At 42.0% G+C, this 17264-nt stretch overlaps 1 protein-coding gene across 3 annotated transcripts in view; it reads left to right on the top strand.

The window, feature by feature from the left end:
- The window catches only part of ZNF609 (zinc finger protein 609), a 235948-nt gene that overhangs the window by 212589 nt on the left and 6095 nt on the right, over positions 1-17264 (top strand). For 2 of the 3 annotated variants that reach the window (XM_082849373.1, XM_082849372.1), the window contains exons 4-6: positions 11669-11756; positions 12479-14819; positions 16042-16450. In XM_082849373.1, the coding sequence (XP_082705499.1) occupies positions 11669-11756; positions 12479-14819; positions 16042-16450 (2838 nt within the window). The remainder of the gene's footprint in view (positions 1-11668; positions 11757-12478; positions 14820-16041; positions 16451-17264) is intronic. The other variant, XM_082849374.1, reaches the window with a different exon arrangement.

The following is a 17264-nucleotide window of genomic DNA, read 5'->3' on the forward strand; positions in this document are numbered from 1 at the left end:
TGAGGGGCAGAGTAGTAGATGATGTTGATCAGAGAGGTAATGAGGGCCGAGATCACATGAATCCTTTAAGATCACAATAAGAATTTTGCCCTTTAATCTGGGTGAAATGGAAAGAAGCCTTTGGAAGGTTTTGAGTAGAGGAATGATAGGATATGACTTGGATTTTAACAGGATCTCTCTGGCTCCTGTGTTGAGAATGGGTCAGAGAGGGATGGGATGGCTGTTGCAATAATTAGAGGAGTACCTGGAGCCAGAGAAGTGGAGATAGTGAGATATGATCAAAATCTGGATATATTTTGAAGGTTGAGCCAACAAGATTTGCTGACTGTCGGATGTGGGGTGGTGTGAGAGTAAGAGAGGAGTCAAGCAGAACTTCCAAGGTTTTTGACCTGAACACCTGAAAGGATGGAAATGCCATTACCTGAAATAGGGAAAACTCAGAGCCAAGTTGTTATTGGGAGCAGGGGGCAAGGGAGTGGTCAAGGGACAGGTGGGTATCAGGAGCTCAGTTTGGGTCATGTTAAGTTTGAAATCTCTTTTGAGACATCAAATGGAAATGTCAAATTTGCAATTAGATATATGAATCTGGAGTTCAGGGAAAAAAAGGTAGGTGCTGGAGATAGAAGTTTGAGTCATTAGTTAGATATGAAGAAGTAACAGCAAAAGGTGCTGAGAAGGAGCGAGCAGAACAATAAGAAGAAAATCAGGCCTGTGTGGTGTCCTTGTCCTGGAAGCCAAATGAAGGAACTGTTTTCAAGAAGGAAAGTGGAAGCTAGGAAGCAAGGAAGCACATGGCATACAAGAAGGAAAGTGGTCAACTGAGCATTAGTTTATTAGATCCCTGAGAGAAAGCATGTACTAAGTGGAAATGGTAAAAATGAGGGCTCTGGAGGTCAAATTTACTCTTTCCACTATTGTGCTTGTATCAGTCTTGACTGCATGACTTTTTTTTTTTTCCAATATTTATTTATTTGGCTGCATCGGGTCTTAGTCACGGCACGCAGGTTCTTTTTTATTTTTTTAATGTTTATTTATTTATTTATTTTCTTATTAGTCATCCATTTTATACACATCAGTGTATACATGTCAATCCCAATTGCCCAATTCATCACACCCCCACCCCCACCCCCAGCCGCTTTCCCGCCTTGGTGTCCATACGTTTGTTCTCTACTTCTGTGTCTCAATTTCTCCTCTGCAAACCGGTTCATCTGTACCATTTTCTAGGTTCCACATATATGGGTACGCAGGTTCTCCATTGCAGCACGTGGGCTTCTCATTGTGGCAGCAGAGTGCATGGGCTCAGTAGTTGCGGCATGCGGGCTCTCTTAGTTGTGGCCCACAGGCTGTAGAGCACGTGGGCTCAATAGTTGTGGTGCGTGGGCTTAGCTGCCCCACTGCACGTGGGATCTTAGTTCCCCATCCAGGGGTCAAACCCGCGTCCCCTGCATTGGAAGGCAGATTCTTACCACTGGACCACCAGGGAAGTCCCTGCACAACTGTTTTGAATTGTCCTTGAAACAAAGCAGTGCTGCTTTGGGATTGGGTTTTGTCTTAACACGACACTCCTCCGGTTACCTGGGGGAACCTGATTGCTGCCTCATACCTAAGTCATTTCCCCTTTACCATGTTCTGGTGTTGATCGCCTTTAAGAAGGGAGAATACTTAACTCAGCACTCTAAAATTTAGTAATGTTTAATGAGATTATGTCTGTGATGCCCTTGGTAAATATGAAAATAACCACCTAGAGAAACACAAAGCACTACTTTTACTACTACTTTTAGCATATTATTATTTTTATTATCTTCAAACATGCCAACCCTTTCCTTATTTTGTGAACACTTATTCAAAATAGAAAGCTTTCTAAAATGAAAACTAACTTTTCTCTTTCTCTTCAGCCTACTTGCTGCCTTAAAGCTAGCCCTTAATAGAGAAACTAGGTCTGCTAAGTGTTATTTTCTGCTTTTTCCTTCCTGTCTTCTTAATCTCCCAGCTGTCTCAACTCAGAACCTTGTAGGAAGAGAGTTATACCTAGGGGAACTGTTTGCTTTGACATGTAAACAAGCCTCCATTTTGTTTTTCCATATTAGAATTTTTCCTCTTCCCCTCTCCCATTTCCAGCACTCTGAACTGTCATCTTTTCAGCTCATTCATTATTGTTAACGTTTGCAGATTATACCAGAGGAGGGAGGCAGATTTATAAACACGTGTTCCTACCCAGCTGTTTCAAGAGTAGGACTAACATTCCTCTTTGAATTGTATACCTGCTGTCTATATACAGCTATGCTCATCTGCCCTTGTAAATGAGGTGCCTACTTCTAAGTCTTACCTTGTCTAGAAATAAATGTACCCTGTTCCTATTCAAATTGGTTATACAGTAATCAGAGCAGCCCATCACTGGGAGGAGACATCCATGTGAATTCACTTTGCTAACAGCCAGAGAGAATTTAGCCCAATTGCTTTCTTAGGAGGTTTGTCATTTCCCTTAAGATGCCAGGGCTCTAGAAAGGGATAGAAATACTGTCCTCTTTCCCCCTGGATGCCTCCCTACAGTCCTTTATGTATCTTTTATGTAAGATGAAGATAAGGGGACATATTAAGGAAGTTGTGTAAAAAGAATCAGAACCCATTAAGAGATAGCTGTGTAATGCCTTGAAGATCTGACCACTCATCAATAATGAGTAATGAGTGAATTACTTAACCTTTCTGGGCTTCCATTTCCTTATTTACAAAGTAGCTTTTTTTTTTTTATGTATTTATTTATTTATTTTTGGCTGCATTGGGTCTTAGTTGTGGCATGCAGGCTCTTAGTTTGTGGCATGCGGGATCCAGTTCCCTGACCAGGGATCGAACCTGGGCCCCCTGCATTGCGAGCGCTGAGTCTTAACCACTGGACCACCAGGGAAGTCCCAGAGCAAGGATTTGGACTAAGGTTTTCTGACTGCAAGTTCAGTGATCTTTAGACAGCATTCTACATCAAAATAGAATATAGTTGAGTTATTACAGATAGGCCCTGGGAGTGCTTAATCAAATAGTATTTTATTTGTCTATGACCAAAGACAAACAAAAGACTAATTTTGGAGCCTTTTAAGTTGTTTTTTTTTCTTTTCTGCTCAGTTCTTTTCTTTTTTTTTTTTTTCATATTTTATTTTTGGCTGTGTTAGGTCTTCGTTGCTGCACACGGGCTTTCTCCAGTTGTGGCAGGAAGGGGCCACTCTTCATTGTGGCGCATGGGTTTCTCATTGCAGTGGCTTCTCTTGTTGCGGAGCATGGGCTGTAGGCGCGCGGGCTTCAGTAGTTGTGGCTCACGGGCTCTAGAGTGCAGGCTCAGCAGTTGTGGCACAGAGGCCTAGTTGCTCTGCGGCATGTGGGATCCACCCAGACCAGGGCTCGAACCCGTGTCCCTTGCATTGGCAGGCAGATTCTTAACCACGGCGCCACCAGGGAAGTCCAAATTCTAGAGTCTTATTCTCTAGATACATTACATAGAAAATGTGCCTTTGGGCACATTGAATTACTGTATTCAAACTTTCGACACATCCCTTTTGTTCTGAACACATAGCAAGAAGTAAAATATATAAAGTGAAAATCAGAGAACATGTTTGGGCTCACAAACAAAATAATCTTATCCATGGACCAAAAACAGAAGAGATGCAAGTCACTGAGTGAGGCTGAAACTGTGGGCCTGCTGGCCTCCAGGTATGGGACCAGAGAACGGTGCCTGAGAGGTGAGTTCCTGGTACTGAAAATATCTATAGAGATAGTTCATAAATAGAAAGAACTTGAGGCCAGGGGAGTAGGATGCCACCCCCCCCCCAACCAGTCTCATGGAAGGAGACTTTTAAAAAGTTAATTGAACTTAGCAACAAAAAGAAACGAACTACTTACTGATACATGCAACAACATGGTGAATCTCAAAAGCATTATGTTAAGTAAGTGAAAGAAGCCAGATGTGGAAGACTACAAGCTGTCTGATTCATTTTATATGAAATTCTGGAAAAGGCAAAGCTATAGGAATATAAACCAGATTAGTCATTGTCTGGGGCTGGGGATGGTGAAATGAGATTGATTGCACAAGGGCTGAGTACTTTTTGACTAATGGAAATGTTCTATAAATTGATCATGGTAGTAATTATACAACTGTAAATATTAATCACACTCATCAAATTATATATTTTAAAATGAATGGATGTTATTGTATATAAATTATAACTATAAAGCAGATTTTTTTTAAAAGGGTATATAGATATAGGGCTTCACAACAGAGTGACAAGTGGCAAGTTAGTTGCATGGCAAATTGTGTAGATTCAGACAAAGGTGAAGAATTGGAGCAACTAATGAAATCAATCTACTGTATTAGGTTTGATTATAATAGAACCTACCTGTTGTTGGAGCTTTAAAAAAAATTGCCCTTGATAAAGAATTTGTTACTTAAAAAAGAAAAAAAGTTAATTGAGTGGAGGAGGAGGGAAGCCTAAGGAGTTGTGAAGAAGCTGCCTTCTGGTTCAATGATTAGAACTGTGATATCTTCTAATGGCTCAGGCCATTAGTAGAAGACCTCTTCAGACTAGGTCCTTAGCGGGCTAGATGGAAGAAATTGCAAAACTATTAAACAGAGAAGGGGGGAAATTAGTAACAAAAACATCTCTTTCAAAAAAGAGACTGCAAACCAAAATTATATATAATAGAAATCTAATGCTAAGAAAGATAACCACCAAAAATTAACCAGGACTTCCATTTTCAGGAAGATGGAGTAGACATACCTTTCCTGATTTCTCCCACTAAATACAACTGAAACACCTTTACATTATATATATATATATATATATAAAATATATAGAAATATCCAACAGAGGACTAGTATCTGAATACATAAAGAGCTCTCAAAACTCAACAGTAGAAAACAATCCAGTCAGAAAATGAGCTAAAATATGAACAGATATTTCACCAAAGAGGATATACAGATGGCAGATAAGCACATGAAAAAGATGTTTAACATCATTAGCATGAGGGAAATGCAAATTAAAAATCACACTATGAGATATTACTATACAACTATTAGAATGGCTAAGATTAAAAAGAGAGAGAGGACTTCCCTGGTGGTGCAGTGGTTAAGAATCCGCCTGCCAATGCAGGGGACATGGGTTCGATCTGTGGTCTGGGAAGATCCCATATTGCGGCAGAGCAACTAAGCCCATGAGCCACAACTATTGAGCCCATGCACCTAGAGCCCGTGCTCCGCAACAAGAGAAGCCACAAAATGAGAAGCCCGCTCACTGCAACGAAGACTAGCCCCCACTCACTACAACTAGAGAAAGCCCTCATGCAGCAACAAAGACCCAGCACAGCCAAAAATAAATAAATATTTTTTTAAAAGTTAAAAAAAAAACTAAATGCAGCTGCAATATGACCCAGTAAATGCATTCTTGGGTATTTATTTGGGAGAGATGAAAAACTTAAGTTCAGGGGACTTCCTTTGTGGTCCACTGGTGAAGACTTCACACTTCCACTGCAGGGGGTGGAGGTTTGATCCCTGATCAGGGAACTAAGATCCCACATGCCATGCTGTGCAACACAGCCAAAACAAAACCAATAAATAAATAAACAAATCTTATTTTTAAAAAACAAAAGAACTTAAGTTCACACAAAAACCTGTACACAAATGTGTATAGCAGCTTATTCATAATAGCCAAATACTGGAAACAACCCAGATGTCCTTCAGAAGGTGAGTGGTAGGACAAACTATGGTATCTCCATACCAAACCACCAATAAAAAGGACTATTATAAACTTTTTTTATAGTTTATAGACCGGGGCACGAACCTGTGTCCCCTGCATCGGCAGGTGGACTCTCAACCACCGCGCCACCAGGGAAGCCCAGGACTAAACTATTGATACATTCAACAACCTGGATAAATCTCCAGAGAACTATATGCTGGTAGAAAATAAAAACAGTCCCAGAAGGTTATATACTATATGATTCCATTTATATAATATTTTTGAAATGACAAAATTATAGAAATGAGAAACAGATTACTAGTTGCCAGGAATTGAGGAGGGGTGGGGATGGGAGGGAAATGAGTGTAGCTAGGAAAGGACAACATGAGGTACCCTTGTGTTGATGGAAATATTTTGTGTCTTCATTATATCAATGGCAGAATCTCGGTTGGGATATTATACTATAGTTTTGTTGCAAAATGTTACCATTAAAGGGCATGTGGGATCTCTTTATTATTTCTTACAACTGTATGTGAATCTATAATTATCTCAAAAATTTTAAATTAGTTTTAAAAATTTAACCATCAGGAATTGAACGCACACCTAATGAAATTAACATATGGTACAAAGACTGTGATAAGTATGTTTAGAATTCTTAAAGAGAAACAGAATAATAAACTCTTTTAAAAATAAAACTATGAAAAAAATAAAACTGTGAACCAAACAGCCAGTAATTAAATAATGTCATGTAGATATGAAAAATTAACCAGTTTAAAATTTTGGAAATGAGAAAAAGTCATTTAAATATAATTATATATTATAGTCATTGAAATTTTTTAAAAACCTCAATACAGGGCTTCCCTGGTGGCACAGTGGTTGAGAGTCCACCTGCCGATGCAGGGGACACGGGTTCGTGCCCCAGTCCGGGAAGATCTCACATGCCGCGGAGCAGCTGGGCCCGTGAGCCATGGCTGCTAGGCCTGTGCGTCCGGAGCCTGTGCTCTGCAATGGGAGAGGTCACATCAGTGAGAGGCCCGTGTACCGCAAAAACAAAAAACAGAAAACAAACAAAAAAAAACCTCAATACATTGGATAAATTCTAGGCTGCATGTAGTCAAAGAAAAGATTATAAATTGAAAGAATCAAGCACAAAGAAAAAATATATGAGAGATCAACGTGAGTCCTAGAAAAAAAAAGAATGGCAGAAAGACAGTAAATTAATATACAACAGGTAATGACTTTCCTGAATTAGAGAAATTCTAATTAGAAACTTAACTAGGTAGGTTGTACACTCCAAGTACTGTATACCAAACAGATAAATAAAAGTAAATTCAGGGAGACTTCCCCGGTGGCACAGTGGTTAAGAATCCGCTTGGCAATGCAGGGGACACGGGTTCCACCTCTGGTCCAGGAATATCCCACATGCCGCGGAGCAACTAAGCCCGTGCGCCACAACTACTGAGCCTGCGCTTTAGAGCCCACGAGCCACAACTACTGAGCCCGCACGCCACAACTACTGAAGCCCGCACGCCTAGAGCCCGTGCTTTGCAACAAGAGAAGCCACTGCAATGAGAAGCCTGCAACGAAGAGCAGCCCCCGCTCATCGCAACTAGAGAAAGCCCTCATGCAGCAACGAAGACCCAACACAGCCAAAAATAAATAATTTATTTATCTTTTAAAAAAGTAAATTCAGTATTCTGGTTAAATATGGTAGATTGAAAGTACATGTTTACCTCCTACCTTTCCCCTAAAACCCATTCAAATGTCAGTAAAGGGATTTTGTTTTTAAGATATAAACTCACAAGGTAAAGAAGACAGACAGGTATAAATCAGTAAAACTTGGGACACTAGAAAGCAGATGCACAATGCTGATTTAAGAGACCTGAAAAAACAGAAGCTTGTTTGTTTCTTTGTTTACCTGAGGTTGGGAGGAAGGAGAGCCAAGAATAAGGAGTTTGCACCACAGATTTCTAGAAATATTCAGAAATTGGAAATATCAGTACCTTTGAACACAGGGAATATGGGGTGAAGCTGAAAACAGAAGACTGGCTGAAGGTCTAGAGAAGAAGCAAAGGCTGTGCATTATTATCCCCATCCTACACAGCCCCTCTGCCATTGCAGAAAACTGATGTTCACTCTTCGGAGAGTTTCAACCAGAGCAGGGACACTGGGCATAGAGGAAGGCAGGGTGCTGTACCAAGGACCAAGTGAAAATCCATATAACATAGAGAAACTGGCAGGCAGGTAAGAAATTAAAGAGTTCTTCTCTGGGGGAATCTGACAAGTCCTGGAAAGGAGGAAAAATCTCTACCAGTATTCATGGCTTAATGGAAAGGCCCACACATAGTGCTTCCAGTCCAATTTTTATTACCTTTCATTTAAATATGAACAAGATCCGAAGATCACCAAACTTTTTGAGGAAAACCTGAAAAACGAGAATGTAGGACAAAACAAACAAAAAAAGGAGTTAGAGGGAAAAAACTACTGAGAGAGCAAAAGACTATTGAGAGAAAAAAATATATAATGAAATATCTTCAGAGATAAAATACTGTATCCCATGAAACAAGGATACTTTTTTTTAATTAAAAATGGTAAAAATGACAATCTCAGTATGTAGCCTAGAAGATGAAGGAAATCCCTTATAATATACAAACAGAAGACAAAGAAATGGGAAATAGGCTAGAAAGATAAGAGGATTAGTCTAGAAGGTCCAAATAGGAGTTCCATTAAGCAAGAACAAGTGGCAAGTATAATTGATAAGAAGATAGAAAATTAATAAGGATATAGAAGATTTGAAAAACATTATCAATCAACTTGATCTATCATTTATAGGCTACCTAACAACTGCAGAGTATACATTTTGAAATATTCTTTTCAGGTGCACATGGGATGTTCTTCAAGATAGACCATATTTTATACCATAAACTAATTCTCAATAAATTTAAAAGAATTGAAATCATATATAGTATGTTTTCTAATCACAATAGAATTATATTAGAAATCAGGAACAAAAAGATAGTTGGAAAATTCCCAGGTATTTGAAAATTTGACAACACTCTTCTAAATAAATCCAGAATCAAAAAAAAAAAAAAAAAAAAGCCAGGGAAACTAAATGTTTTGACCTGAATGATAATGAAAACATATCAAAACTTGTGGACTGCAACTATAGTGGGCTATGAGGGAAATTTATACCTTAAATGCTTATATTAGAAAAAAAGATCTAAAACAGGGGTTGGTGAACCTTTTCTGTAAAGGGCCAAATAGTAAATATTTTAGGCTTTGAGGGCCATATAGCCTCTATTACACATACTCAACTCTGTCTGCCTTGAGGCGTGTAATTGGGCATAGGCAATGGGCAAATGAATAAATGTGGCTATATTCCAATAAAACTTTATTTCTGAGCAGTATTTGAATTTCATATAATTTCACATGACAAAATATTATTCTCCTTTTCATTTTTTTCTACCACTAAAAATGTAAAAAAATTCTTAGCTTGTTAAAGATACCTATAAAATATTTCATGGTAGAATGTTTATGACCTTGTGATTAGACATAAAAAGCACAAACAATAAAGGAAAAGCTGGGCTTCCCTGGTGGCGCAGTGGTTGAGAGTCCACCTGCCGATGCAGGGGACACGGGTTTGTGCCCCGGTCCGGGAAGATCCCACATGCCACGGAGCGGCTAGGCCCATGAGCCATGGCCGCTGAGCCTGTGCGTCCAGAGCCTGTGCTCCGCAACAGGAGAGGCCACAACAGTGAGAGGCCCGCGTACCGCAAAAAAAAATAAATAAAGGAAAAGCTTAATATATTTGACTTCATTCAATGTAAAACTAACCAAAAATAATTTAGAATTAAGGCAAAAAAAAAAAAACAAAATTAAAAAGTCCATGTCAGGGAATTCCCTGGAGTTCCAGTGGTTAGGACTCTGTGCTCTCACTGCCTAGGGCCAGATTCAATCCCTAGTCGGGGAATTAAGATCCCACAAACTGTGCGGCGCCTCCAAAAAAAAAAAAAAAAGTCCATGTCAGACATTTTATACCATATTAAATTCCAGGTGCATCAAAGATTAAAATATTAAAAAATCAAACCATAAAAATACTAGAAGAAACCATAAGAAAAAAACTATTAATAAAGTGATGGAATGGGGAAAGCCTTTTGAAATATGATAAAAATTCGGAAGCCATAAAAGATTGATAAATGTAACAACCTAAAAGTAAGTAATTTCTGCATAGCATTAACCACCGTTGGCAAATGACAAACTGAGGGAAATATCTGATTTGTAGTACAGTCAAAAGGCTTACTGTGGTATATAAACAGTCACAAATAAGAAAAAGACTATAATTCAGTAGAAAAATGAGAAAAGGATATGAACAGACAGTTCATTAGAAGGTAAATACAAATGTCTCATAATGGTATCTTGTAATGAAATGCTATACGAACTCATAATAAGAAACATGACATTAAAACTACATAAAGCACCATTTTTCTCCAGTCAGATTGGCAAAACCAGAAAGTTTGAGAATACTATGTTGCCACAGGGAAGGGACAACAGGTGTTCTGATGAACTGCTGGTGGGTTTATAAATTAGTACATCCTCTCTGAGGGCAAATTGGCAGTATTTATGAAAAATCCAAATACAAATGCTCTGTGATTAGCAGTTTTACTTATAGGAATTTATCTTACAGATATATTCTGTGATATGTAAGATAAGACATTTGTACTAGGTTATTTATTCAGCGTTATTGGTAACAGCAGAAGAATGAAGCAACCTAAATGTTCATCAACAGGGGACTGGATAAATAAATGTTGGTACGGTTTGAAATCATTCATATGCAGCCATTGAAAAGAATGAAGTAGTTCTATGTTTACTCATGTGGAATGATCCAAAATATATGGTTATGTGGAAAATGTGCAGAACATTGGTGTACATTGCTACCATTTGAGGAAGAATGTATAAACATATTTGCTTATAAATATATAAAATACCTCTGGAGGAGTACATGGATATCCATGGGTGTTTCTGAGTATGGGACCTGCAAAGCTGAAGAACAGTGACAGGAGGGACACTTCATTTTATTTTGGGGTTTGTCTGCATTTTTTTTTTTTTTTGCTACCTTTTAAATTTTGGAGTGTGACTATGGTATCTGTTCAAAACCATTTTTAAATAAAATGAACATGTCAGGAATGTTCACTGTGATGTCATTTAAGAGTGAAAATGTGCAAGAAACATCTAAATTTCCATCAACAGTATGTATAAATTGTGGTCAAATCATGCAATGACATACTTGAGCACCATTAAAATAAATGGGTTAAGCTCTTCATGTCAACATTGATAAATCTCAAATTTGTAATGTTAAGTGAGAAAGGTAAGTTATATACCCAGCATGATCCTATCAATGGCAAGTTTGAAAATATAGTAAACAATGGTTTTCAACTATGATGTTTTATTCTTTAAAAAATAAATCTGGGGAACATATGTTTATGTATGACTGATTCACTTTGTTATAAAGCAGAAACTAACACACCATTGTAAAGCAATTATACCCCAATAAAGATGTTAAAAAAATAAATAAATAAATAAATAAATCTGTTGCAAGTATAGCACAAAATTTTATAAATCCATTGAGCTGGGTGGTGAGTACATGAGTTTTTGTTTAGTTATCCTTTGTATTTTTTTAGTGTATTTGAAATACTGTGTAATTTTTTAAAAGTTAGGAAAATGTGCCTTAACTGGACCATGGAATCTTTGCAACCATTGCCCATCCTAAGGGGCCCTGTTAGTGTTGTAGGCAGTTCCTGTGGAACTATACCAGCCTAATGCTGTTAGGCCCACTGGGACCTAGAGCACCCCCTAAACCCTCCTATTGGAGCCAGAATGCTACTCAGATGGAAAATACTCTTCTCAGTGGCCAACAGCATTTCTCTTGTCTATATCTGAGTCTTCTTGTCTTTCAGGGATGTTGGTGGTGAATGTAACATGGAGGAACAAGACTTACGTAGGTACACTTCTTGACTGCACACGACATGACTGGGCACCCCCCAGGTAAGCACTCTACAGCTTTTTAGCTAATGTTAATCTGAACCACCCTCATCAGTGATCCCTTATACCTTTATCCTGTTAGAATTGGACAGCTTTTAAAAGACACCCAGCTTTTAAAGGACAGTTATGTTATAGAAACAAGGGAAGGCATTATATTCATCTGGCATTCAAGAAGAATAAATCAATGGGTAGGAATGGTGAGAAGATCCTATTTAAGCCTTTATCTGGAATGACTGAATTCTGGCTTCTACCTACAGTCACACTGAGACCAAGGCCAGAATCTGACTACAGGTGAATAAGCATTCATTGATGATGTTTTTTGATAGTAGCTATCTCTCAGAAGTTTAAACTCGAAAACATTTTCAGTTTCATAAACTCCACTAGACAGTCTGGGTTTCACAAGGACCTTTTCAAAGTTGCAGTTGGCCGTAAGACTGATATTTCAGGGAATAGCACTTTACGGCTGGTTCCTAATATTAATTTCCAGTTTGTCAGGGTTAGGGGAACCCAAATCTTGGGGAATAATTTATAGTTAGTATGCAGATAACATTCTAGGAGCTCACCAGTTAATGCAGTTACCATGCTTTCAGAAGTTCCTTTAACAAATCATATTCACTGAAAATGATAGTTACCATATGGACAGTTCTTCTGGAGGCTGCAGCTAAACTGGTTTGAAGATAGCTTTTTTTCTTAATAATATCCTGTTGTGTTTGTCATTTGCCAAGGTTCTGTGACTCTCCCACCAGTGACTTGGAAATGCGCAATGGTCGGGGTAGAGGCAAACGCATGCGTCCCAACAGTAACACACCTGTCAATGAGACAGCCACAGCCTCTGACAGCAAAGGGACCAGCAGTAGCAGCAAAACCCGAGCAGGAGCCAATAGCAAAGGCCGTCGGGGCAGCCAGAATTCTTCGGAACATCGCCCAGCTGCCAGCAGCACCTCTGAGGATGTCAAGGCCAGCCCTTCCTCAGCTACTAAGCGGAAAAACAAACCCCTTTCAGACATGGAGCTGAATTCTAGCTCAGAGGACTCCAAAGGGAGCAAGCGTGTCCGTACTAATTCCATGGGCTCAGCCACTGGCCCCCTCCCTGGGACCAAAGTGGAACCCACTGTTCTAGACAGAAATTGTCCTTCCCCAGTCCTGATTGACTGTCCCCACCCAAACTGCAACAAAAAGTACAAGCACATCAATGGACTTAAGTACCACCAAGCTCATGCCCATACAGATGACGACAGCAAGCCAGAAGCAGATGGAGACAGTGAGTACGGAGAGGAGCCCACCCTACATGCAGACCTCGGGAGCTGCAATGGTGCATCTGTCTCACAAAAAGGTTCCTTGTCCCCTGCCCGCTCCGCTACCCCCAAAGTTCGGCTCATAGAGCCCCATAGCCCTTCTCCTTCAAGCAAATTCAGCACAAAAGGCCTCTGTAAGAAAAAGTTGAGTGGGGAAGGGGACCCAGATCTCGGGGCCTTATCCAATGATGGCTCTGATGATGGACCCTCAGTAATGGATGAAACAAGCAATGACGCCTTTGAGTCTTTGGAAAGGAAGTGTATGGAAAAAGAAAAATGTAAAAAGCCCTCTAGTTTGAAACCTGAAAAGATTCCTTCCAAAAGTTTAAAGTCAGCCCGGCCTATTGCCCCTGCCATCCCCCCACAGCAGATTTACACCTTCCAGACAGCCACCTTCACAGCAGCAAGCCCAGGCTCCTCCTCAGGCTTGACCACCACAGTGGTCCAGGCCATGCCCAACAGCCCCCAGCTGAAGCCCATTCAGCCCAAGCCCACTGTGATGGGAGAACCTTTCACAGTCAACCCTGCCTTGACTCCAGCCAAGGACAAGAAAAAGAAAGACAAAAAAAAGAAGGAGTCTTCAAAGGAACTTGAAAGCCCTCTGAGCCCTGGGAAGGCGTGTCGAGCAGAAGGCGGCAAAAGCCCATTCAGGGAGTCATCAGGAGATGGGATGAAGATGGAGGTGCTCCTAAATGGCTCCTCAGACCCCCACCAGAGCCGGCTGGCTAGCATCAAGGCGGAAGCTGACAAGATCTACAGCTTCACGGACAATGCTCCCAGCCCTTCAATTGGAGGCTGTAGCCGCCTAGATAGCACTACCCCTACCCAGCCCATGACCCCCTTACATGTAGTGACCCAGAATGGGGCTGAAGCCAGCTCAGTCAAAACCAACAGCCCCGCATACTCCGACATCTCTGATGCGGGGGAGGATGGGGAGGGCAAAGTGGAAAGCGTCAAATCAAAGGACCCTGAACAGTTGGCTAAGGACGGGGCCAAGAAAACCCTTTTCCCCCCTCAGCCACAGAGCAAAGACTCACCATATTACCAAGGCTTTGAGAGTTACTACTCTCCAAGTTACACACAATCCAGCCCAGGGGCTCTGAACCCCAGCAGCCAGGCAGGAGTGGAGAGCCAGGCCCTGAAGACAAAAAAGGATGAGGAGCCTGAGAGCACAGAGGGAAAAGTGAAGAACGATGCCTGTGAGGAAAAGAAACCAGAGCTGAGCAGTTCCAGTCAGCAGCCCTCCGTCATCCAGCAACGTCCCAACATGTACATGCAGTCCCTGTACTACAACCAGTATGCCTATGTGCCCCCCTACGGCTACAGCGACCAGAGCTACCACACCCACCTCCTGAGCACTAACACAGCCTACCGGCAGCAGTATGAAGAACAGCAGAAACGGCAGAGCTTGGAGCAGCAGCAGCGGGGACTGGATAAGAAGGCAGAGATGGGCCTGAAGGAGCGGGAGGCAGCACTCAAGGAAGAATGGAAGCAAAAGCCGTCAGTTCCACCAAGTCTCACCAAGGCCCCCAGCCTGACAGACCTGGTGAAGTCAGGACCCGGGAAGGCCAAAGAGCAAGGGGCTGACCCTGCCAAATCAGTCATTATTCCCAAGTTGGATGACTCTTCCAAGCTCCCCAGCCAGGCCCCGGAAGGACTTAAAGTAAAGCTGAGTGAGGCCAGCCACCTAGGCAAGGAGGCCTCTGAGGCGAAGACAGGTGCCGAGTGTGGCCGACAGGCAGAGGTGGATCCAATACTCTGGTACCGACAGGTAACTGTTCTGGAAGGAAATAGAAATACCGTTTGATAGTTTTTCTGTCTTACAAATCAGGGCTGTCCTTTTGTAGGGAATCAACAGAATACAGATTTGCAGAATAAATCTATAATTTTACGGATTCTTTACTTTGGTAAATCATTTTAACTTTTTTTGTTTGTTTCTTATTTATCTTTGGCTGCGTGGGGTCTTCGTTGCTGCACGCGGGCTTTCTCTAGTTGCATCGAGCGGGGTCTACTCTTCGTTGCAGCGCGCGGGCTTCTCATTGCGGTCGCTTCTCTTGTTGCGGAGCATGGGCTCTAGGTGCGCGGGCTTCAGTAGTTGTGGCACGTGGGCTGTAGAGCGCAGGCTCAGTAGTTGTGGCGCACGGGCTTAGTTGCTTCATGGCATGTGGGATCTTCCCGGACCAGGGCTCGAACCTGTGTCCTCTGTGTTGGCAGGCGGAGTCTTAACCACTGTGCCACCAGGGAAGTCCTAACATTTTTTTTTAAAAAAGCACTTTTTACACCAGTAAAAGGTGTTTTTCGCATTTGACAAGAGAGGCCCAGGCAAGTTAGCTTGATTTGTCTGGAATTACTTGAGGCTTAACTGGCAGAGCCAGAACTGGAACCCAGGTATCTAGTGACTCCTAGTCCAGTGTTTCTTCGACTGTGTGGGTCCTATGGAATGAGTTAATGGTGGTCTCTCCTTTTTTTAAAGTAGGCCAGAAGTACACAACTCACAGTGAGTTACTCTCAAAAAGGTTTTCTAGGCAGAGTTAGAACTAAGAACTTGGTCTTACATTTTGCTCTGTTCCTCAGACTTAGAAAGTCTCCCCTTCGCTCTTTGTGCCACAGTTAGACCACCCTCCTCTGAGCGGGGCAGCACCTGTAGCTCTCTGCCCCTGAGTTTGCTCTGAAGAAGGGAAACCACCTAAATATCCTTGGAAAGGGAACGGCTTCTTCTAGTCAAGGAGTCCTTTCCCCAGAATGCTTGTTCTCGCCTAGAGAAGACCCACTGGTAGATTTTCCCTTTCTTTCACCACATCTTATTTCCTTTTATGGGGGGAGGAGACAGGCATTTAAGCAGGAGGGACCAGAGGTGATTTTAAACAAAGGTCAGTAGAGGCCAAGATCCTGCTGTGCCCCAGATGTCTAGTATTATCTGCTCTGGTGTTTCTACGGGGACATTGGGCTTGAAATCTGTAAAACGCTCAGAGCTCATTCTGTGATTGTTGTAGGAAGCAGAGCCCCGGATGTGGACATATGTTTATCCTGCTAAGTACCCAGACATCAAGTCAGAGGATGAGCGGTGGAAGGAGGAGCGGGACCGCAAACTGAAGGAGGAAAGGAGTCGGAGTAAGGACTCTGTGCCCAAGGAGGACGGGAAGGAAAGCACAAGTAGTGACTGCAAGCTGCCCACGTCTGAGGACTCCCGCCTCGGGAGCAAGGAGCCCCGACCAGGTGTCCACGTGCCTGTGTCCTCTCCCCTCACCCAGCACCAGTCCTACATCCCCTACATGCACGGCTACTCCTACAGCCAGTCCTATGACCCCAACCACCCCAGCTACCGGGGTATGCCTGCCGTGATGATGCAGAACTACCCAGGTACGGCACCGAATTCCAGCTGCTGTTCCATTCAGTGGGAAGGTAAATGAGGCACAGATTTCGAATCCAGAGTTTTCTTGCTCAGCTCTAAGGCTTACTGAGGCTCAGGTAGATGACAGCTCTGATTTGAATGTGGCTTTCTGTGAAGTGGGCACTAATCCTGAGCTCCTTGAATGACCCCTGCTTACAGTCTGTGGGACCACTTCTCCCTCCCTTGCACCAGCTAGAGGGTTGACTCTACAGTCAATTTTTACGGATAACTAAAGGCAAAACCCCCTCTCTACCAGAGCCGTCTTCCCTCAGCTGGGATTTTCTAAACACATACTCTAGGGACTCCCCTGGTGGTCCCAGCCGGTACAGGTTCAATCCTTGGTCAGGGAACTAAGATCCCACATGCCTCGGGGCATGGCCAGAAAAACAAACAAACAAATACACATGCTCTCTATATTTTGCAATGTGCTAGGCACTGTGGGGAATACAAAAGAAATAGCGGAAGACTAGCTCAATCCCCTCAAGGAGCTTACAACTTAATTGTAGCAGGAGAGAACCGTGGAACAAATAAAATTCAACCCAGGAGAGTACATGTATTCATTTGCAAAATTGTGTTTAGCTGTAAGGTCAGGAGGCAGCTGGTGAGGGGAAGAGCAGTTTGAAGTCATACTGGGGGTAAGTCCAGCTAGAAAGATTCAGTCTGGGAAAGATAAACTCTTTATACTGCCATCCATGACTTCTTGGGGAGGGAGGCACAAGGTAGGAGTTAAAGTGTTTTTTAACTTGTTAGAAGAAAAGGCTCACTTTACTCACTGATCTCTGTTGCCTGAAGAGCCATGTGGGATGCTTCTGGGGTGGAAGACTC

This window comes from Leucopleurus acutus (genome assembly GCF_964270905.1).
Source record: "Leucopleurus acutus genome assembly, chromosome: 1".
NCBI lineage: Eukaryota > Metazoa > Chordata > Mammalia > Artiodactyla > Delphinidae > Leucopleurus > Leucopleurus acutus.